Source organism: Chelonia mydas, chromosome 22 (genome assembly GCF_015237465.2).
Source record: "Chelonia mydas isolate rCheMyd1 chromosome 22, rCheMyd1.pri.v2, whole genome shotgun sequence".
Classification (NCBI taxonomy): Eukaryota; Metazoa; Chordata; order Testudines; family Cheloniidae; genus Chelonia; species Chelonia mydas.
The window spans coordinates 15,869,904-15,893,928 of NC_051262.2; the positions used below are offsets into that span (position 1 = coordinate 15,869,904).

The 24,025-nt window shown below is 47.3% G+C and overlaps 1 protein-coding gene across 5 annotated transcripts in view; it reads right to left on the bottom strand.

Annotated features, from left to right (window-relative positions):
* The window catches only part of ZBTB16 (zinc finger and BTB domain containing 16), a 210,809-nt gene that overhangs the window by 164,552 nt on the left and 22,232 nt on the right, over positions 1-24,025 (bottom strand). The window contains exons 1-2 of one of the 5 annotated variants that reach the window (XM_043534260.1): positions 18,812-18,889; positions 5,666-6,984 (exon numbers count right to left, since the gene is read on the bottom strand). In XM_043534260.1, coding sequence (XP_043390195.1) covers positions 5,666-6,912 — 1,247 coding nt within the window. In that variant the 5' untranslated portion in view covers positions 6,913-6,984; positions 18,812-18,889. Of the gene's footprint in view, positions 1-5,665; positions 6,985-8,139; positions 8,316-8,462; positions 8,600-9,842; positions 9,992-18,811; positions 18,890-24,025 lie in introns of those variants that run through there. The other 4 variants (XM_037882476.2, XM_007060468.4, XM_043534258.1 and 1 more) reach the window with 4 other exon arrangements.

Here is a 24,025-nt window from a genome sequence, read left to right on the forward strand (position 1 = left end):
CTGTATATTAAAGTAGCTCTCAAGATCCCGATCAGGATCGAGGCGCTGTTTCTTCGGGCACCGAATAAATAAGCCCTGACCCTCTAAATACTTACACCAGAGTAGTCCCACTGAACCCAATGCAACTACTGATAGGTAAAAGAGTTAAGCACGTGCTTAAGTGTTTGCAAAATTGGGGACAGAGAGAGAAACAGTCCCTGACTGAAAAGCATACAATCCAACAACAACATACGACAGGTGGAAGAGAATACCTTACAAGTAATTAAGTTTGTGAATCTTATCCTGCACTTGTAGTTTGTTCCACTGTTTAAAAAAATCCAATTTTAAATAAAATTAAAAGCCACCATAAGTATCAGAAAGTTTAAATATTTTGACTTCATGATAGAAACAAACTGTGCAAGTTCAATTTAGTATAATAGCGATTTTCAAAGTTCATGAGTGGTTTTTCAAATACAAAAAGGTTGTTGAAATATATCTTTTTTCCCCTTCAATTAGAAGCTGCAATCAATACCAACATTAGATTAAGTTTGAACTTCACTGGACCTAGAATGAAATCTTTTATTTAAAAAAAAGAATAAAGGTGCAAACTCAATACACAATTAGTCAGAATCATAAGCTCAGTAAAGAAAATATGGATTTTGAAACAGTTTAGATGTTCCGGACAAAAATTCAGCTGGGGCTCCAAACCTTGAACAGATCATTGTGATGGTTCTGCTTCCAAAAGGTCATAATTAACTGTTCTTTATTAATAAATTGTGTTACAAAATGGCATCATCGGATGACAACTCCATCAAGAAAGGAGAGATGGTTGGGTGACTAAGCCACTAGATAGGAATTAAATCCAGATCTCCTGGGTCCCACAGTATGTTGGACTCTCTGCATAACCTGAGCCAAGTCACAACCTCAGTGCCTCAGTTTCCCTTGGGTAAAAATAGAACCAACAATATTTCCTTTCTCCCACCCTCTCTCTGATGTGTTTAGACTGTAAGCTCTTCAGCATGGAGACCATCCCTTATTAGATGTTTGGATCTAGGGGCCTCGAGACACTATCATAGTACAAATACATATAGTGACTAGCCAAAAGGAATGATGATATTTATTGCCCACATTATCCACTTGCACATCCTTATACTAATGAAAAACGGTAGGAAACACACAACCGAGAGGGAAAAAAATAAAGCTATGTCAGCTGAACACTACAGATTGTGGGGACCTATTGGTTCCTTAATATGCTCTTGATACGGTAAACCAGTGGCACTTCTACTGTGGTTTTGACACAAACTACGGTCTACGGCAGGCACCTGCATCCTTCAAAAATAAATATATAAGATAAATAGCTCTACCCACACAGACGTTACTGTTTCCAAATGTAATTGTCCCAGCCTTGCATGTTCAATTGCTTCCTTGACCGCCTTAAAGATCATCAGTCTTGGTTCACAAATACAGCATGGGCAAGTGGAAATATTCAATAACGAAGTCAGCGCAGAAGACCCCTCTATGTTTAAGCTGAGGCTCTGTGTACCCAGTCTCCAGAAAGGGTGGGAAGAAACAAAAGAAGCCATTGACATTTAGTTGTAGCTTACATCTGGGCTAAAAATGAACCTGCTGGCACCTCACAAAGATCACTTCAAGTTTAAAACATAAAAAAACCCACACAACTGCTGCTAATCAGCTTGGTGACTAAACAGCCATACCGCAGCGACTTCAGCATGGCCAAGCCTCTGCTCTCTTTGAAGCAGATAGCTTCAAGCAACTCAAGAACCTCACATTTTCTACAACAAACGATAGGGTAGAGCACAATCAAGAGTTTGGACAGAGACATCCATGGCACGTTAATGTAGTTTATTCAAACAAATTCTTCACACCTCCACTCCGGGCCTGATCCAAAGTCCACCAATCTCCATGGGAGTCTTATCAGGCCCTAAAAAAACTGGCGGCCTGTAATTTTCCACTGGGGCAGCTCCAGTCAGTAATAGAGTAATCAGGACTCGTGCATGCCATCTAAACCTACTCTAGAGTTAGACAAAATAGGGGTAAGAGACACCTGTGCCCTGTCTGTGCTGTAACTTCCACTATTGCTACCTCGGATAGAGCGGCCTCAGTGGAGCATTACAGGTCCCAATATTCCGAGTATAAAACACTGCTCATAGCTTCATAAATACAGTAGGACTTCAGCAATACAGATTTAAAACAGCATATTCTCCCCAATGTGTAGAAAAATGTAACAGCAAAGGCTTGTAGTAAATACTCATGTTATTAAGGCCTTCTCTATAAAAGAGAAGCACCAATTTAAAGGGATGGTTTTTAACCCAGGCCCCAACCCTCTAAACAGTCTTATAAAGGCTCAGACTGGTCATCCTAGAAAAGAAACAACTGAAGGGGGATATGATGGAGATCCATAAAATCATTAATGGTGTGGAGAAAGTGAAGAGGGAAGTGATACAGCTCCTTCACCTAACACAAGAACTAGGCATCGCCCAATGAAATTAATAGGCTGCACGTTTAAAACAAACAAACAAAGGGAAGTCCTTCTTTATACAACCGCAGTCAGCCTGTGGCACTTGTTGCCGGGGACGATGTGAAGGCTGAAAGCGTAACTGGGTTCAAAAAACAATTTGATAAATTCATGGAGCACAAGCCCATCAACAGCTATTAGCCAAGATGGTCAGGGATGCATCCCCGAGCTCTGGGTGTCCCTAAGACTCCAATTGCCAGAAGCTAAAAGACTGGAAGACAGAGGATGGATCCCTCAATTGCCTGGTTCTGTTCATTCCCACTGAACCATCTGACACACTGGCCACTGTTGGAAGACAAGGTACTGGGCTAAATGGACCATTGGGTCTGACCCAGTATGGTCATTCTTATGAGTTTAAAAATTGGCTTACATGGATTTAGCTTGTATTGGTAAATTTACTGACATGCTAAACATACACAAACCAGGTTTGAATCAAATTAAGAGTGTCCACGCAGGGTTTGGTATTGGTTAAACTCAATCTTTTTAAAAACTACACTTAGTTAAACTAGTGCAAAAATTGTGAATAGGTCAGAACTATGACCTTATTACAGTACAAAAGCTACTGAAGCGCATTACAAGTATCAAATCATTTAAACTAGAACTACAATTGCAGCTACAGAAACAAGTACATCTCATGATGCAGAAACCTGGTTTTAAATGTTTGTCCTCTCATTCAAAACATTTAGTCATTCACAATGAGTCTCCTAATCATGGGTGTGAATTAGGAAGGTTCTAACCTTACAATGAGACTCAGCAACGGTGGAAGATTATTGATCAGCAATGGGAACTCTAGAGCAGATTCAGCATTGAAGTTCTCAATTTAATCTCTGCCAAGCTGACCTCTCAGAGAGTTTCTAAAATAGTTTCTGTGGTACGTGCAGGAGCATCAATTGTTATTCTTTGTACTTTAGAAAGGAGAAAGGAAGACATTTAAGAACATGGCAGATAGCCATGTTCAAATTCTCTCCAGCCATGCACTGCAGCTGCTTTTCAATGACATTTAGCCTGCATCGCTTTATAGTAAGCACATCAGCCCAGATCCTCAACTGGTGTAAGTCAGTATAGCTCTAGATCCAATTTACATCAGCTCAGGCCCTGGCCCATTGTGTCTATTTAAAAAAAAAATTACACAATCTCCAATGAATTATATCCATGCTGTAGAATGACAATGCAGGAAGTTGCTGTTTACATATCATCAGAGTAAACAAAAAAGAAATCTGTTTTGCCAATGGGGATTGCTAGCATGCTGCTATCACCTATTTGTTTAAATAGAGCTGGCATCACAATGCACACACACACAGTCAAACTGCACTAAGATGCCATCTGAAGAGTCTGACAAACCCATGTGAGGGTGAAAATCCCAAAGTTAAGGCTGCCAGGCTGCACTTAAAATGTAACAAGTTGAACAGGCAATTGACGTTCCAAGGCCCTTCGTGAGCTACAGATAATCCTTGATCATTTATGGATGGCACAACAAGACAAACAGCCAGAGCCTCGTGTATATATTATGTACATTAAAACTAATTAAACCTGTTGGTCCGTTCAAATACTGAAAGATGCTCAGTCTGAATACTTCAGAGACTCCTAGGAATTCTAGCGTCATCCATGATTTGAATTCTACTAACAGGAGATTGGACGGTCATGTACTTTTGTCACCCCCATGGAACAGAGGGGCTGCAACATGGCTTACACAATCATGAAATGCTGACACGTCGGTAGAACCAGTACAAATGTCTGCACAAGGATCAAGCAGCCCTTCACAAGGCTGTTCAGTCAGTTCCTACCCCTGTGATATTAGCACATCCAAATGCAGGAACAAGTTAAGAGTTCCTGCTCTTACAGCTTAGGACAGGAAAATCTGAGCCCTGACCCCACAAGCTGATGCTCACTGGCAGACCCTTACACCCACAATGAGCCCTACCAACCAACAGGGCTCTGTGCAAGCACAGAGGTCCATCTGTGTGGATCAGCCTGCATGATTGGCTCCAACAGACCCACTAAAGGCTAGATTCTGATCTCTTTCACAGTATGCGTAAGCCTAGAGAAACACCACTGACAGTGTAAAAAACCAACGAGGAGTCTGGTGACACCTTAAAGATGAACAGATTTATTTAGGCATAAGCTTTCGGGGGTTAAAACCCCACTTCTTCAGATACCCACAAAATCTTATGCCTAAATAAATCTGTTGGGCTTTAAGGTGCCACCGGACTCCTCGTTGTTTTTGTGGATACAGACTAACGTGGCGACCCCTCTGATACTTGGCACTGACAGTGTAGTTACTCTGGACATTCTCTAGCTTCAAACTCTGATCACTGTGACACCAAAGTCATCATCTGACACTCGTCTGAGAAGCAAGAAGGTAAGTATTTCATATGCAGTTACTTAATGGGTGAGTGGCATCATGAGATTGTTAATTTTACACTCTATATCAATCCAGAAGGCATAGAGAAAAATCCCAAAGTCTCTGGAGCAGAATGTGAGAATCCAACATGCCTCATTCCAATGTTATAAAAAAACAATTACAGCACATGCATAGCCCTGGCATCTGAATGCATGTTAGGACATGGGGCAAGAAAAGGACAGACTATTGTCTGAGTTGAGTGCCAGGCCTCTTTTCAACCCAAAGAAGGAAGCGCACGTCGTATGGAACTGGTAATAAGATATAGAATTTTTCATATCTGGGTTGTGGGCTCAAATCTGGCCAGGTAGTGACCGTAACTCATTGTCCTGGCGAAGTAAGTTGGTGAGGCTCAGAGCGGTTCTCAACAGACAAGGGGCCCCATCACAATCCTCTCCCCGGGCGTTCCCTTATTTAGTTTGCAGCTTGTTAATGCTTTACCCCGTTGAGAATGCAGTAAATTCACACATGTGCAAAGGGCCAGCAAGAGGCCTACGCACCACTAAGGTCCCACTTCTTGATGTCTTAAGCAGGAACTGAAGAGTGATGCACAGGCTTCACGCAAGCCCTATGCACAGGGGTGAATTACCCGCAGATGGAATTCATTTTCCTCTACTGAGGTCAAACCAGCCAGCACTAAATTCAACTGAAGAAAAAAACAAAAAATACAAAACAAGCTGATTGTGACACGAACCATCAAATGTCAGGAGAGACTTGCTGCCACATCAAGACTAAACAAGTGCAGGACTCACCTGTGTTGCTCCACCGTCTCGTTGTCCGGCAGTTCTGCTCCACAAACACTGCACTGTTCACTAATGGCTCGGTTTTCAGTTTTCATGCCAGCTGCCAATTCACCCAGCTTACTGAACAGCTCCCTTTGAATAAAGCCTTGAGGCAGAAGCCCCCCATAAGCGCTGAAGTCCATGGACACGGCAAGAGCTGGCTGCATGTGGAGAGCCGGCGTCATGGAGGACGGCATGCTGAGCATTGAGTCAGTTTTGTGATTTGGTAGCACTGAATATATACTCAGGTGTTTCTCACTTTGAGAAATCGAGTGCTCCGGTCCGACTGGCACTCCTTGGCCCACCTCGAGGGGTTGCTCTGCATTCTCATCCCGGGCATAATGAAGTTCACGGGCACTTGTGATAACACTGCTACGCGTGGGAGTACCGGGGCCTTCCTTGCTTTTGTCATCAGACTTGTCCCCTCCAGAAGTGCTGGACTCGGCCGTCCTTGGGCTTTCATGGCTAGAAGCCTCCTCCACTTGCATCACTTCTGTTTTCACTTCAGAGAGGCTGTGGTGATGGCTGCTCGTGGAGTGCAAGTCCTCGGAGGCGTTCTGCTGCAGAGCTCCTTGCAATAATGACTGCCCAATGGTCATCAAACTATCCACAGCAGCCTTTGTGGGGCTCATCGCGGAGAGTCCAAATGAAGTGGAGACAGATGGGCTCTGCTCCACCATAGCCCCCGTTAAACTCTGACTGGCCATGCTGGCATAACTGCTCTCTTCACTGGAATGCTTGGAGATAAATAGGTTTTTGATGTACCTAGATTTCCTATCCTCCTCCTCTTCAGTGCCACCATCCGTCATGTTGACTTCTGTATCATTCTCATCAGAAGCCTGAATGGTCTCCAAGATCTTCAGACACTGTTCTTCCAGATATTCTATTTCTAGGATCTCGGCTGCGTAAAGAAGATCATCCAAGTCTTCAACTTTAGCCTGGAGGGTGGCCGTGTAAGCATATTCCAGTATCTGCTGAAAAGTCTTTGGTGAAAGAAAGTCCAGGGTATAATGCTGACTGTTGCGGTGGAACAGGATTTCAAACATTTTACTAGTGCAAGCCAACACTGTCCTGTGAGCATGGAACTCCTGATTGTCCACCATGATGACCACGTCACACAGAGTCCCTGCAAGGCGCATTTGGTTGGCTTTGTGCAGGAGCCCCGTGGGGTGGCTGGGGTTCTGGAGCTGTATCAGACCCATTTTAGTCAAATCCATAGTGCGCCTGAGATTTAGTCATTAGGGTGTCTTTCTTTGCTCAATCCGGGACTAGCTTTGGGTGCCCGTTGTCTGTGAAAACAAAATAAAGGAAGGGGGAAATAAAGAGGAAAAGAACTTTTAGTCTAGGATTTTGGCAGCAAGTTGCATACAAAGTTTCTACAACTAAGTTTTGGAGCCTGGAAACTGTGGCAGTAAAAGCTCCAAAAACATCAGAAACCTACTTCCCTTTACAAGGGCTGAAAGGCACAGAGGGGACATGGGGAGGGTTGCTGGGTTCCAAGCTGCAGCACTCCTTGGCCTTGCACAGCCCAGCTCGCCTGGTTGATAAATGGAGTCACCCTCCAGGCACCTTTGTGACATGGAGACAATGAAACCTGGGGGAATGGGGGGACCTCTTGTTGTTGGAAGCTGAAGGCAGGGAGGTGTCCAGGCTTCTCCCCCGGCACCCCAAAGAAATCACAGCCACCCTCCTTAAATCTGCAAACCTTGTTTTGGGAGCTACCACCCCCACCGCCTGTCAGACACCCCCCCCACACACACACACACAACACAGAGTCCTACCCACACCTGGTACCCAGGGGGGCCTCTCCCCTAAATACACTCACACGCCCTCCACCCAAGGGGCCACCCCTCTACCCCCTCGTGCCCTCTGGCCCCCAGCCCCCGCGTACCCCAGGGGAAGGGGGGGCAGTTCCCCTCCCACCCTACCGGCTCGCCCCCTCCCCACGCAGGCTTGGTGCCCGGCCCCCCAGAACGGAGCGGCAGGCGGAGCCCGGCGCCAGCGCCGTAGAGGGCGTGAAGCAAGAGGGGTCCCGCCGGGCGGACACCCCGCTCCGCCCCAGGACCCCGGGCCAGGGCAGCCTGCTCCGCTGCCCCAGCCCGCCGCGGGGCCGCTCCTACCGCCTTTGTCCGCAGGCAGCGAGCGGGGGAGCCCCGAGACACCCCTCCGATCGGCCCCTTCCTGGAGACACGCCCCCCTCGGCTCCGGGACTGACCCCCCAACCCAGCTCCCCCTGCCCCGGAGACACCCCCAGACTCAGCCTTCGGGCGAGACCCCCAAATCCTCCCCAGGGGGACTCCAAGCCCCGGCTCCCGCCCGTGATTCCACACCCCGCCGGGCGCACCCCACGCCGCCCCCAAACCCAGCCTCGGGGGCTCCTGCTCCTCGGCTGCCCGAGGGGAAAAAGGGGCTCCGACCCGGGGGCCCCCGCTGCCCCCTCGCACCTTGCCGCGGCCCGTAACATGCTGGATCGGGGAAGGAATGGGAAAGCCCCGGGAAAAGCGGCGGAGCTTCGCCCCCAACCGGGCACTAACGCCGGGGCTTCAGCATCAGAGCCGCCGCTGGGCGCGTTTCCTTAGCCCTGGGGAAAGGCACCTCGCCCGAGAACAAAGCTGCCAGGGGCGAGTCGGAAGGGTTAATGAGTGAACTATTAAAATCCTTTATCAGCTCCGGATTGGGGCTTGTTAGACCAAGTTGCAGCAGCAGCGTGCGTTCGTCTTTCCCCCACCCCAGCACCCCACCTCCAGCACCCCAACAGACCACCTACCCCTCCGGGACCCACACATCCACCAGCACAAATCACGGGGAAACCAGCAGCATCTGTTTTAGTTATTGCGCAGAGGAGGGAGCCCAGCTCCGCACTTTGGAGCCAATGAAAATCACGGCTTCTATCGCGCAAGATAACCACCAGTCCCCCTCTCCCCCCCTGCTCGGGTCGCTTTCAACAAACTTCAACCACCAAAATCAAAGAAAGAAAGAAAAATAACCGGACAGCGTTTGAGCGGCTGGAACCCCCCCTCACCCCGAACCCACCGCCTGCGCTGAATGGTTAAACCCGGGGGACAAGGGAGAAGCGCAGAGGAAGAAAGGGGAACATTGGAAGACGGGATGCAAAATATTGTAATTCGCGCAAAAGCGACTTTCACAGTCACACGACTCTCTTCTGGGGCGGGCGGGGGGTATTTGTCTCAGCTAAACAGCACCTGGCCATATATAATCAAGATCAAATGCAGATCAGCCTGGATTACATGGAGCAACACCACCATGGACGGAGCCCTGTCCAGGGAACTGTCACGTAGGGCCGGGGAGGGACGCGAGCTCGATTGTGGCTGGCTATCCTGCCCGCTCCCAACGTGTCCAGCCACCGCCGGGGCTCGAGATTTGCACCCGGCGAAGGAAGTTTTGAGCTGGACCATGAAAAGACAGACGCCGCTGTATTTACAAGGCATCAAACAGTCATCAGGTGCAAAGGCTGGAATGAACCCAGCCGGGGGAAAATTGTTATTTTTCAGACCGCACCAAGGCGTTTGGATTACAACGCTGGGCACCAAACATTTACAAAAATGAAATGCATCTTTCCAAGCAAACAAGGCTGAAGCGACAGAAAAGCGAGGGTGCCGGCACAACCCCAACCTTCCCGAGACGCTATTTGCAAAACTAACCAAAAAAGAAAGAAGAAAGAGAAAAGAGGAAAATCGCTTCCTCAACCCGCCCGTTAACCCTCCCCAGCCCAGACCCGAGCCTTCTCGCTCTGAAACCATCACAGGGCTCCACCTCCCCACGCAACAAATAAATAAGGAGGGGAAGTCACATTTTTCTCCTGCGAGCCCTTCGGAATACATATTAGCCAGAACATCACAACAATTGCCTCTCAGCTCCCTGCCAGCTTCTTCCACACACACCGGAACCCACAGCGTCCCCAGTCCTCCCTCTTCCATGGCAAGCACCCCGGTGTCCAGCTGGCCCCCTATTTCCCCAGGGGAGAGCCGGCTAGGGGCAGAAATGACAGGCAAGACCATTTATCTCCTTGCATCGCTCTCCCCGTGCATCCATTCAGGAGCAAACACCAACACCCCGCACCCCTCCCCGCGCCCCCTCCTCTAAAGCAACCCGGGGAAGTTCGCGCAAGCCCGCCCCGGGCACTCACTGTCAGTGCATGGCAGGAGGCTCCCGGCCGCCGGCGGGCTGGGCGTCGGAACTGTTGCTTGTTATTAAAGCAGCAGAAGCACGAGCCGGCAGTTCGCAGTACGCGCTCTCATCCTCCCCAACTCCTCTCTGCTTTAAGGTTAGCAAATCAACACCGCGCTGCCTGACGTGCCGGCTTGCGCCCCGCGTCAGGGCCGCTCCCACCCCAGCGAAGCCCGGCCCGGGCACCATCTTTACTGCTGGCACGGGGCTCGTGCCCACACCCGGCTCCCCCCCCCCCACACACACACACCCACCACCCATAGGCGCAGCGCCCTCCCCCCCGCAGCACCCCGGCCCCTGCACGCCCCGCGGGGCCAAACCGGTCTGTGCCAGACCCCTCGCTGCGGAGGTCTCTGCTGGGAGCCTGCACCCTGCCGGGGGGGGAGGGCTGGGGGAGATCCTGGAGGAGAAAACTTCCCGGACACCCACCCTGGGGGAGCTCCGCATGCCCCAGAATTATTCAGGGGCCCAGGTTTGATGCTGGGCCTCTGCCGGAGAAGCTGCTCCCGGGAGGGAAACTTCCACCTGCCTGGGCTGTCTCTCGGGGACCTGGAGTTGGAACAGAAGCGGGCGCCATCCCCCCATTGCTGCAACACTGCGGGTCCGGGGGGGGGGGGTTGCTAACCTATTCAGACTTGAGGGACTGCTTCGGAAAGGACGAGATGGAGTAGTTACTATCCCTTGCCCCCCAAATCCCGCACGCCCCCCCCCATTCAAACTTGATCCCCTCGGTAAGCAGTGCTGATTTGGTGGGGGGAGGGAGGGAGGAAGAAGCGATTTTCGGGTCTCTCTGGAACCCGGTGCTATGATTTAGTCCGTGAATCGTGCACTGCAGCTGTTGATTGCCAAGGATGGAGGAGACTGTTCCCAGGCGGATTGCGGAGACAGGACCCTCCGGGTTTACACTATTCTGTGCGTTAACTACACCTTGCAGGGTTCACGGGAAGCATTGTGTTATGCTGGGCTGGGCCCCCGTTCCCGTACTGATGCGAAAGGCGAAGGAAACCGGGCTTGGAGTGGGAAGCCACAGAAAGCTCTGGGTCCCTTTCCTCGGGAATCGCATCAGAGCGATCCGTGAGGAAGGACCAAGACAGAGCTCTGTGCCAGCCGAATTAGGCTCCGGATTAGGAGAACGCAGATGGGAACCACTTCCCCTGAGCATCCCTCCTGCTCCAGTCTATTAAACCGCCCCTCTCAAGCCAGCCGCGTTAAGGACAAGGGGTCCAAGCGTCTCCTGTCAGCTTGCCCTGCCCAGAGCTGGGGAGGTACGAGCGGGGCAGGGGGGCACAGCAGAGTGTGGAGGGGGGGGGCGGGTGTCTATTATAGCGCTACTGGGGAGATCGCTTCTCGGTTTGCTCCGCCAGGCAGACCGGTACCCAAGTCCTGGGCAGAGGCGTGCCAGCCCGTGGGAGATGCTGGCAGCCAGATGGAGGGGAAGGGGGAGAGCCCTGGGCTCGGCTCCTGCCCCATCCCGAAGGAAGTCACCGAAAAGTTGCATGGGGAGGAAGGGAGCGGGGGGCTGCTCTCGGTGGTTGGCTTTGGAGACTGGCAGGAGGGGATGGGGAGGGAAGGGGGAGCTGATCCCGAGGGCTGCTGGACAGCGCTTGGCGTCGCTGGCCTCTGCCAACAACAAACATGGAGGAGCAGGAGGCTGCCTTTGGGAATCAATGAACCGGAGCCAATGCCTCCAATCCGGCTCTAGAGCAGCCCCGGCGGCACCCCGGGCTCGGAGCGGGCACCCGCTGCGCCCTCGGGGGAGCGAGGGGGAGGTCGCGGCGCGGCGTGTGGACAGGTGCCCGGCGGAGCGGTGCGCTCCCAGGACAAGCGGCTCCCGAGCGGTGGACGGGGGCAGGCAGGGTGGCTTTAGGACAAGGTGCCCAGGCGCGAGAGGGACCCGTTCACACACCCCAGCGCATGGCACGAAACGTGTCTCGGAGGCCGGGCTCTGGACACACAAGAGCCCCGCACCTCCACACCTTCAATCCTGCCGTTGGGTGTTTCACCTGGTGGCTGCTGGATTGTGATCCCTGGCTGCAAACGCAGCTCCTAGGTTAGATACCGGACACACGGTCTCCTCGCCCCCCGCACGCCTGACAGCCAAACTCCCTGCTTCTCGCGTCCCTCTCCACCTCGCCCCTGCCCAGAAGAGGAAATCCCAAGACTGGTCTTCGCAAATCAGCTCCTGATGCCTCGTTAAGTGCCTGAGCCAAGAAGCCATAACACAATCATAAGGAGCCGGGTTTAAATTAACCCTCGCCTTAATTAATGAGTGCGCAGCGCTCACCTAATACAAGACACTGAGTAGCACCAACTTTAATGCACAGGATTCGAGGTTGTGTTTTCTCTGTCTGACACACACACACACACACACACACACACGCCCCTACCTCCACATTTAGCAACACCCCCGAAAGCTGGGGATGCGGTGGGAGCAGCAGCGAGAGGGTTAACCCCCCAGCGTGTTAATAATGAAATCATTACATCGAAAAGCCGCCTAACAAGCAGGCGGATATAATTGACTGCGCTACAGACAAGTTAAAAAAGATACATTTTAAACTTGTTGAACTTCTAATGTGACAACTGCATTGAGGCGAACGATAAGGCTGCCTGTCATTCAGTCCGAGCCTGCCTCACAATTACTCTAACGCGCAGCAGACTCACCCTAGGAAGGACCCTATCTTCCCAAACGGAGAAATACACAATTAACCCCCGATCCTAATCTTCAATTAATCTTCAAGCCAGAGAAGGCCACTTGAAACAACAGGAAGCGAGAACAGTCCCCAAGATTCCTTACACAAGAAATCTCCCTCGCTTAATAAAGTCTGTGCTTTGAGAGCCCAGCCCCTTGCTAGCAAGTGGTACAGGGGGACTGATGCCTGAATTCGAGAGATGGAGAAGGTATCAAAGACAAACCCATGGGCTTGGTGCCAAATTTTGGCTGGAAACTGTTTCTGTTAGAGTTTAATGTTGGGTACACATCGGCTTGATAATGGTTATTTTGACCCGATAAGGACACTACCCCAAACAAGCACAGTTTATAGGAAGGGCAGGTTCTTGTGACGCAAGAATAGCAGTGAAAGTCTGGGGGCAACGATTTACTGCTGCAGCCTCTACAAAAAGAAGGGATTTTTTTTAAAAAGTGAGGGATGGACAGACTCTGGGTTACACCGACCTGCCTGTTCACAAAGCTACTCTTTGGAGTGGAGCTCCTGGAATGGTGCAATTCATAAAGGCCAACATATTTTGGTACCAAAGTTCAACACCTTTTAAAAGCCAGGTCTCCTTATATAACAGGGGAGAGTGAATGAAATAAATGAGGTAAGTGAGGTTTCCAGGGGACATCAAAATATGAATCTGTAATGGGAACGCTATAAAGACTTTCCCTTCTCCCTCTGGAGGATGCAAATAAGGTAGGACCCAATATTGTCAGCTAAAATAGCAAATAAGAATGGTATTAGTATAAAGATACCCTGAGGGGCAAAGCAGTGTGAATGTAATCTAAAGAGAATGTTATAGGGAAGTGTGTTTATAATTATAATGGGATTTAATGTACTTTGGGACCAGATGATAGCAGTCATTTAACAAGAACAGCCTAATAACAGAGGCCCCATAATGAAGGGGACAGCGTGGAGGGTTATTAGATAAGTAAGTATTACAGTGTGGCATTCGCAGTAGCATAGTTAAAGATAAGACATCAACAAAACCACATTTTTTCAGGGGTTATAACTCTGCCGTTTTAATTGGCAGCAAGCTGAAATTTGGCATGCAGGCTGTCAGCCCAGATACCTATTTCCCCTTTTAAAATTGCTTACATCCATAGAGCTGTTGTGTGTTTTTGTTTTTTGAATAAAAAGTGAACTAGAAGAAAATACAGTGGAGGGAGGGGGAAGGGTTTCAGGTGTTTGTTTATCCTGCTCTAACTTTTAAGAGGCTTGATTTCAGAACTGAAATTTTGCAGACAGCTAGGGGTACATTTTTAGTGTAGCTTGCATGAAATTAAGCTGCATGAGTCCCATTAGCAATAATGGAACTCCCAAGGCTAAATTCCCAGGCAGCACGCTGAAGATTAACCCCCGCCCCCCGTCCTTTCTGGGAACTGGTGCATTTCATAGATACTAAGGTCAGAAGGGACCATTATGATCATCTAGTCTGACCTCCTGCACAATGCAGGCCACAGAATTTCACCCACCCACTCCTGCAAAAAGCCTCTCACTTTTCTTTAAAAAAAATAATAATAAAGTAAAAGCTATTGAGCTGTTTAACTTGAAAAATAGCAATAGGAATTAAGTCTCTTAAAAAGATATTGTCCGGATGACCCTAAAACTGAAGTCCTCATTCATCCACAGAATAGGTATAGCTCAGGCAACCGTGCACTTAAATACTCCCGCAGTTTCAAACTGCACCTTAATAGTTATATTACAGCGGCTCTCAGAGTCCCCAGTCAGAATCAAGCTCCTGTTGCGCTTTGTGCTGTACAAATACAAGTTAAAACATGGTCCTTGCTCCAAAGCTCCGATCCTGCAAGCACGTGCATAAACTTCATTCACCTGACTAGTGCCCCTTTACTGCAATAGGACTAGTTACATAACTTTACGCATGTGCATTCTTATTTTCGTCATTTGAATTGCACAGTAGAGCCAAGGAACCCCAGGCACATACCAGGACCCCATGGTGCTAGGCACTGTATAAACACACAAGATGATACCTGACCAAGAACATACAATCGAATAAGAAGTTAGCCTGCATATTCCCTGGGAGGGGCCTTCTCACCTAGGGGTGAGAAGGGAGTTCTGACTACGTGGTCCATTCGGTCCCAAGTTTCTCTGCTGAGGCTGTCAATAAAGGTAACAAATATGTGGATGATTTCTATGGTGGGGGACACTTTTCCTTTAGGAACCAGACAGACTCTCTTTCCACATGGAGTCCCAAACAGACTCATAGTCCAAAATCACCTCCCATGGCACACACCTCTTCCCATTGTTGTATCATGGACACCGTACATGGATGCACTTCAAGACACTTTCTTTGCTCAAAGAAGGTTTCAGTTTTGTCTGTCTTTTGCGGATAACAGGCATCAACAGAGAGCAGGATAGAAAATTCTAGTGAAACTTATTTTCCCAGCAGAATGTATCGAAATGAAAGCATTTCCCGGAGACACTTTGATTTTGACGAAGTTCCGTTGGCACCCTGCCTGGTTTCATGCCAGGCTGCTGAGAAGCCATGGGGAGGAACTATCTGGTGGACTGCCCTGGGGTTGGGAATCCCAGGGTCCTGATGCCATCCCCTCGCGGAGAATCTCACGTTTTTGCTTTCATTCCAAATTGGAACAAAACCAATTTTCAAAATGTCACCCCCACCCCAAACTAGAACAATCTCCCTCTTCACAGCTCTGGTTAAGAGACCTTGGTGGTGCCACTGGCATTAGAAAAGTTGCTTCCCCTACCTTCATCTTGTCTGCCCCTAAACTGCAAACTCTTTGGGGCTCTGATTGTCTCTTACCACTTCTGTGTCAGCGGCTCGCAAAAATGGGGCCCCGATCTTCAGTGGGGCCTCTAGGTCCTACTGGAATACAGACAATATGTCAGGTCTGTGTATTACGTTCTCTTGCAGGCTCCACTCAGCTGAAATTCGATTTCCACGGTTGCCACAGCTGAAGAGGTCTTTGGAATTGGCGAGCTCAGCAGCAGAGTCCAATCCTGATACAAACCTTGCACTCCCTCAGATCTGCACCTTGTCATCTCTACACTGTTTGAGTCAACAGGGTGCCCTTGTTGCCAAGAAGGCCAATGGCATTTTGGGATGTATACGTAGGGGCATTGCCAGCAGATCGAGGGATCGTTCCCCTCTATTCGACATTGGTGAGGCCTCATCTGGAGTACTGTGTCCAGTTTTGGGCCCCACACTACAAGAAGGATGTGGAAAAATTGGAAAGAGTCCAGCGGAGGGCAACAAAAATGATTAGGGGACTGGAACACATGAGTCATGAGGAGAGGCTGAGGAACTGGGGATGTTTAGTTTGCAGAAGAGAAGAATGAGGGGGGATTTGATAGCTGCTTTCAACTACCTGAAAGGGGGTTCCAAAGAGGATGGCTCTAGACTGTTCTTAGTGGTAGCAGATGACAGAACAAGGAGTAATGGTCTCAAGTTGCAGTGGGGGAGATTTAGGTTGGATATTAGGAAAAACTTTTTCACTAGGAGGGTGGTGAAACACTGGAAGGGGTTACCTAGGGAGGTGGTGGAATCTCCTTCCTTAGAAGTTTTTAAGGTCAGGCTTGACAAAGCCCTGGCTGGGATGATTTAGTTGGGGATTGGTCCTGCTTTGAGCAGGGGGTTGGACTAGATGACCTCCTGAGGTCCCTTCCAACCCTGATATTCTATGATTCTACCTGTCTCTCCACACTCGCTCTTCTAATGTCCATCCACCCACAACCCTTTCCCTAGCCATTCCCCTCTTGCCTCCCACCCACACACTGCCATGAACCATCGCAGTAAGGGTTACTGTATTTCACTGCACATATTTTGCTCTCTGGGTGTATACTTATGATGTAAAGAAGCCACTTATTGCTTGAAGCCATGGACCGTAGTAAAAATTTGAACCAATATTTACCGTTACATTAGCTTTGTTGTAACAGCCTGGTCAAGAACATCTGTTCCTGCTATTGTCAAGCAACAAGGGAGTCCTCCTCAGAAAACACTCACGCCACTAGGAAATGTGCCTCTCTACTTCCTTCAGAATGTATATCCTCCTCCACACACATACACTGTGTTCAGACACTATCGGTGACCATAAAGGAAGTGAAAGGCAGAGCAATTCTGAGAGGTATGAAATAAGAAGATGAAAAAACAAAAAACAAAAACCCTTGCTTGTGACCTTCTAAATGTCAGTCCCTTGTCTTTCAGTGAGACCATGTATACATTATGCACAGGAAATGTTAAGAGCAAATTCTGCTACGAGCAACCCTCTCCCTGCCTCCCACCTCCTGTCTTCTTGATTTAGATAAAATAAAACTTTGTTTCCTCCTCCAAATCAAGTCAAATACAAGACTTGGAGGTTCTGACACCATAAGCAAAAGAGACCATCTACTTGGTAGTTGGGTGCCTCGAGACCAATAGAAAAATAGAGTAAGTGAGATTCCAATAGGTTCAGCTTTTTACTTGTGTAGTGTCATATAGAAGCAAATAGAGACACACACCAGTATGCGCTGAGTGTTTTTGTAACAGCAGAGCTCCCACAACCTGCTCCATGCAAAGTTTTCCTGGACTAAACTAAACTCCAGCAGTCCTGGGGTTCTCTTGTTACAATCCAGAAGTCTTAAAGGAACACTTCATTACAGCTTGCTACAGTAGGACCTTGCCAGGTAGGACTGGAGAAACTGAAGATCTACTTAACAAACCTCTCGTCCATCACTCACAGCAGCTCACTCAGAGATATGGGGGAAAGGAGACTACCCCGAACATCTCAACTGGATTGAATCCAGCAACAGCAACCTGTGCCTGCACCTGACAATTATATGTTTCCACCTGTTGTGGATAAGCCATACGTAAGACCAACGGGCCCTGCAAAGATCATCTCAATCTCCAAGTCTTTAATTATCAATCACAGAAATGCTAGATATTATAGCAATGGGTACCAATTTAAGAGCCTAGTCATCAGGCTTTGAGGCTGCCTACCCATAAAAGAAGAAAACTCAGCCAGGGCTATCCTCAGGTTTTGGGACTCTCTCTGCAAAGGGAGTTACCCTCTATATTCCAAGAGTTGCCTTTTTTCCTTCTACTGTTTCCCACCCCTGAAAAATCCATTGCATGCTAACCCCTCTCTCCACCTTCTGCAATTTACTTATTTTTAAAACATAATCCTCACCTTATCGAGTAACACGTTTATTAGAAAAGAACCAGCACATTAAATGAAGCCAGGCTGGGTTTGTCATGTTAAATAGCAGTCATGCCCAAGTGACTCTCCGTGTGCCATCACTCCAAGTGATTGAAGCAATTTCTTCTTCTTCTGCCATGAGCTTAAGTTGTAAATCTCTCAACCAGATACAAAGGCAATGATGTGCTGCCTGTTGTGATTATTATTAATCTTTTCTATTAAACTCGCAAAACTTCCAGGATTTCACTAGAAGATCTTCACAGCCATGTGGCCTTGAGAAAAAAATTCCTCCTGGAGACCCACTTGTGGAAACCCAGGGAACATTTCAAAACTACCTCTTGTGTTACTAGTGCAATAGAAAGAGTTATTCTCTGAGCTACATGGTGACTGAAGTTGTGGGGCACATTATCAATTTGTTTAGCGGCAGCAGTGCATTAAGTATTTTATAGACACATAAAGGGAAGGTCCCTGAACTAACTGCCAACCATAACACTACACCTATTCCTGAAGGATAGAAATATCATTAGCAAGGCGAAGGGATTGTTTAGGTTGCTCCAAAAGGGGTCTAACCAGGTGTATCAGGATGGAACGAGGAAAAGGTAAAACTGAATATTAGGAAGAGGCCCCCCGGCCAAGAGGAGATTAAACTGTGAAATAGTCTCCCAAATTAAAGAGTGGAAAAGCCACCACACAGGATACTTGAGACTAAACTGTAAAAAGCAGGAGAGAATGTATTTCCAGAAGCAGGCAGCATAGTCCTGCACTTGCTAGTGAACTAACTAGATGACCCAGAAGATCTTTTCCATCCCCAACTTCCCTCATTTAGCTGATAACCTTTAGACATTGCACGGGCCCAGAGCTGGGTGTCCAAGCAGTGATGTTCAACACTCATGACCAGACACAGTGGAGAGTTACGGAAATGCTGGTTTTTAAGGGTGGTAAACTCTATAGTACAACAAACCAGAAACTACAAAGGAGTATCACCCTCTTCTTAAGGGGCAAACAACAGGACTCCACTCTGCTAAAAGGGCAAAGCAAAAATCTAGAACATGGCTCACTTTAGCCAAGGTCCCCAAAGGAGCAAGTCAACCTCCAGCTTGACACTTCTACCTCCTCCTAGGTATCTTGACCTTGTTTGTTAGACTCAGCCCACAGCACCATCCTTCTCATATGACTAGGTGGAAATAATTAATTCCCTCCCACTGGCCCAGCCCTGTTACCTTGCAAATCCCTGCACTCAGGGCAGGCAGCTGTGTTCCTTCCACTAGCCAGAATTAACCACTTCTTTGCCAGCCTCCAAAAAGATTCTACGCACTGTCACATACAGGAATAAGCGACCCTGATAGTAAAAAGTTGAATCAGTTTCACTGTAAAACCTTGAATGCTGCTGAGTTAAAACTTAGGCTGGACAGGGGGCTGGGTGGGAGCAGGAATTCTCTAAAGGAGGCCCAGTGGTTTGTCCCTTACAATCATGGAGGCTTTCATGTAGCATGGAGAGCTGTTCATTTGTTACTGCTGAGGGACTATTGGGATAGTGGTTTAAAATGTCATCAGCTGAGCTTTAGGGAAGGAAGAGAGGCTATTTTGAGTTAAATACTAAAATCTAAGGCTTTTGGCATCACTTTATAATGATGGTCTAAAAATCACAAAACTATGACCAGGCCCGGCCTTTGTGCACAATTTACCTTTATAGTTCTAGGCCCTGATTCTGCAAACTTGTCACCAGGGGCTTAGAACTCTTACCGTCACAGATGTCATATTGTTGGTATTTATGCAAAGTTCTTACTGCACGTGTGCTAGGTTTGCTCTGAGATTTGAGCATAATTCACTGCTCCAAGTTCACATATAAAACAAGCTGACAGCTTATGAAAAGATGATTAAATGTGTTAGACTTTGTTTTTAAAAAAACAAACAAACCCAAAGCTATTTTTGGAAGAAAATAGAAATTTTACAGGGACCCCAGAAGGCTGCTAAATGTGCATCTACAGAACATGTGAAATCCACAGATTAGTCTGAGTTTCCATCTGAGCTGTTCGGATACTGGACCCAAGCATATCACAGCTGCATGCTGGAGTTGTGTGGCATTGGCATTGGCTCATAATAGCAGAGAGGAACAGGAAAAGAAGAGCTGCTTTTGGAGAATTGCAGGCTAGGATAAGAGGTGGTCGGTTCGCACACATTTCTGTTGGTTTCCTGCATTTCTGCAGATTATCTGTAGTTACCATCCGTATTAAAATAAGCAGCACCTATTGTTACAGCCACACAGTTTTAACTGAGCTAGTACAATCATGGAGGAGTTCTCCGCTATTGCTCCAGGGAAAGGTGCATATTTAAGTTGAATGGTGCATATTTAAGTTGTTCGTACCCTAATGGACCGGCCACAAACTTATATTACAGTAACCCTTGTCCTTCTTCCCTGCATCCCCCTTTGGCTTTTTACTTTAACTCACCACATCACTTTTAAAGTTAGGGCCCCGTCCTGAAAAAAAAAATTAATCACACAAAAGAAACAGGGCAACACATGTGAAGAACGTTATGTGCGTGCTTAAGTGTTTGCAGAATCAGGCTCTTACGCTCCAATTCTGGTGGGGGGAAAAACACACTCATGTACATGAGAAGTAACTTCACACGCCTGGAGTCCAATGGGACTCTAGGCGATTATCCAGATGCAAGAGCGTTTGCAGGATCGAGGTCTGTGACTCTTTGCAGTTAGGAACACAATGACCAAGATGTTCAAAAGTGACTCATGATTTTGGGAGCTCAGTTGGGCACAGCTGAAAGTGCCCTGATTCTCAGAAGGGAGGAGGCTCAATGCTTTCTGAAAGCCCACTAAGGTGTCTCAAATCAGACCCCCAAACAATAGACACCCAAACACACTAAGCCCCAGATCTTCAAAAGTATGTAGATGCCTAGCTTCCATTGATTTCAATAGGAACTGGGTGTCTAAATACCTTTCGGGATCTGGGCCTAGGTCACTTTTGTAAATCTCAGCTGTTTGCATCTGTGTTGCACAAGGAGGGGAGGGGCTGCATGCGCAACAGTATTAATAAGGCACCAAAAACACATGGAAATAGAATACATTCAAAGAAGAGGTTAGAACTATCCTGGCCCTTGGAATGTCAGCTTTCAGAGATCAAATGGATCAAAAAAGGTACAAGCATGTGATAAACTAATATTTGCGTGATAATTTCTTGGGCTTGCAGATTTTGATGCCTTCTCTCCGTTCCTTCCTCTTTTGTCCAGGTTATATATACCGGGAGGACTGTAAGACAATAAGGCTAATTAGTGGCTTATGGCCCTAAGCCTGCAAACACTATGAGGATCATTGTGAATTGTGACTCAGGACCATGACAGCGGAGGCCAGCCTGCCCACATTCCATGACTAAATCCCCCACCACAAAAGGGAATGTATCTACAGTGACTCAGCTAAGGAGAGCAAAGTTTATTGGGCTGCAAAATGGGTAGCCGGGCTTTGAACTGTCGCATTTTTATTTTTCCACCAACAATCCAGGGTCTAGTTTGTAATTAAATAAAAAAAGTCTCTGCCAAGCAGTGTATGACCTAATCATTTGTACAGGACCTATTTTTAGAATTACCCTTTGTACGCGTTCAAGATAGCTGAAGCAGCAACGTGTAACTCTTGAAGTCTTAATAAGCACGGGGGTTGCCCTGGTTTAATTTACTGTGTAATTATTTTTCCTCTTTTCCCCTTTTCTTAACCTAAAATATTTGACATCTTGCATGGGATGGGGAGGAAAAAGCGATTAGATTTTAAATGCCAGACCTAACTGCATGGTACAGAGGGGCTGTGCATATACTCAGTACAGCTCATCCTAAAATAACTTTTAAATAGAATAGAATCAACTAGGGAAGTTCATAGACAGCCCAGGTTTTCGTCAATTGTAACTGCCCTCCAGTCATTGAGCTCATCATGTCACAGACTGGTTTTAGGGTTCCCCCCGCCCTTTGGTTTTAAATTTCTCTTTACAATAAAGTGGTGGTCTGACAGCTCCAGGAGACCAATGGTGCCTCTTTATCCCAAACAGGTCAAGCCCAGGATTCTGACCTACAAGTACCAATTCCTCATTCCCCTCCAGAATAGTGAAGCCTGTTCTGAAGAGACCAACTCTGGAGGCAAAGCGTGTGTGTTCTCCCTCCTTTCAGTCTGTGGCCACAAAGGGAGGCCAATAAGCAGGGAACACCTGTCCATGAGGAACCGAACTAAGGCTAACTCCTTTCAAACTGGTGACCAACCAGCTAACTATCACTGCAGGCCAACTAGTTACCTATCTATCATAGGCACTTCTCTGGTGACCTGTAACATAGTATCTGTGCACCTCCCAGCCTTCAAGGGTTAACAGTTTCAAAAGCACTTGAGCTCCAGATCCTCAAAGGTATGAAGGTTCCTAACTTCCACTGAATTCAATGGGAGTTTAGAAGCCTCAATACTTTTGAAGATTTGAGCTTAAGGCACATTTGAAAATTTTACCCCAAGTGTCTTGCCCAAGGTCCCAAAGGAAATCAGTGGAAAAGAATTAAATTCAGGGCTCTAGGTTAGGCTAAGCACTAGACCCTCCTCCCTCCCCAAGGAAGTCAAAGTTTCTTAACTTATTTTTCAACTCCCTGAGTAATCCAACTCCCTTTCCAAATATCAGCCATTCTTTTCTTTGTCATGGCCAAGAATAGTCCACATTAGTGGAACACTTGTGTTTGTTTACTGCAGCTTCACATGCAATGCACATACAGCTGGGGAAATTTGTTCTATCAGAATGGGCTCGTATTTGCTTGATTTCTTGCATAAGAGAACATCTAGGTGACTGAGTCACACATAATGAAAACCTGGGCAGCATATAAAGTGTTTTGATCAGCACATGCAGCTGTGTTTTAATCAAAGGATTTTCTCCCCCCCAAGATTATTCTGAAAACCCACAAACAGGACACAGAACTCCAGCGCTCCGAACAGAGTCTGAATAAGAGTTTACATCCTAACATTACAGTTTGGATTCAGGGTTAGATATTAACTGATTTTATTTTCTTAATAATTGCCAGGAGATACAACAAACCCTTGGTATCTTATCTATTTAGAAATTCCTAAGTGACTGAAACCTTAGATAACATTTGTAAATCAAGACAATTTGCAAACTACCTTATTTTTTAAAGAGCTATTTATGAATCCCTTTTGAAGGCTGGAAGAAATTGGGGCATTCCAAATCAGTCACAACATATTTGTCTGTGCACTTAGGAGCAGAATTTTGCAAGTGGGTCAGCATTTGCGGTGGAGGGGGAATTTACTCCTAAAAATGCCCTTGGAAATTTGACTTTTATGCAGGAGGGAAAGTTAGTGAGTTGCATGTTTGGCATCCAAGTCAATTCAGTGGTGGAATGGCTGGATTTGAGTGGGGAACGGATGGAGGGAAAACATTCGTGGAGAGCTTTCCTGGATAAGAACTAGTTTCTGAGGGCCAGATTTTCAAAGATATTTAGACATCTAGTGGCGCAGATATTTCAATAGGCCTTAGGCACCTCTGTGCTTTGTGGGGGGAGAAGGGGAATCACACGAGGCATCTCGCTACATTTTTAGGCCCTAAGTACCTTTGAAAATCTGGGCCTTGGAAACTAGTTCTTATCCAGGAAAACTCTATCCATTCTCCACTCTAGTCCAGTCATCCCAATATAAATCTTACCTTCGATAATCTGATCCTGAGTGGCTTGCTTGGCTCTCTGTAGCCAACCATCTCTAGTCCTGTAGACACCCTATATGCTAATTATGTCAGAAGTTGACCAAAACTCCACTCTCCTTCACCGGTTGACAGGGCTTCTTCAATCACAGGCTCTTTGTTACAAGGGCTTTGTGACATCAAAGCCTAATCATGTAAAAGAATATGATGTAACCAGTTTAACATTAGGTCTACCCCGTGGCATGAAGGAAATGACCCAGATGGGAAGGGAGCAACCTCTTCTTTAAAATAAAAATGGCCTCACTTGTCCCATCTGACTGGTGATTGAGTGGGGACTCAATTTTAGGAAGCCAAACTTGGGAAACCATTAGAGACATAATATTCAGAGGATGGGTGCCAAAAAAAAAAAAAAGAATAAAATAAAAAAATCGCTAGTCACTTTTGAAAATTTAGACCAATATTTCTGATAATCATGACACAGAGCAAGGGCAAATTGTGAAGACGCTAAAAGCAGACTGGGATTTAGTGAAAGGGGTACACAGTCTCTGGAAGATTTTCCCATCTTTAAAGCCCCATTTTAAATTAACCACCTCT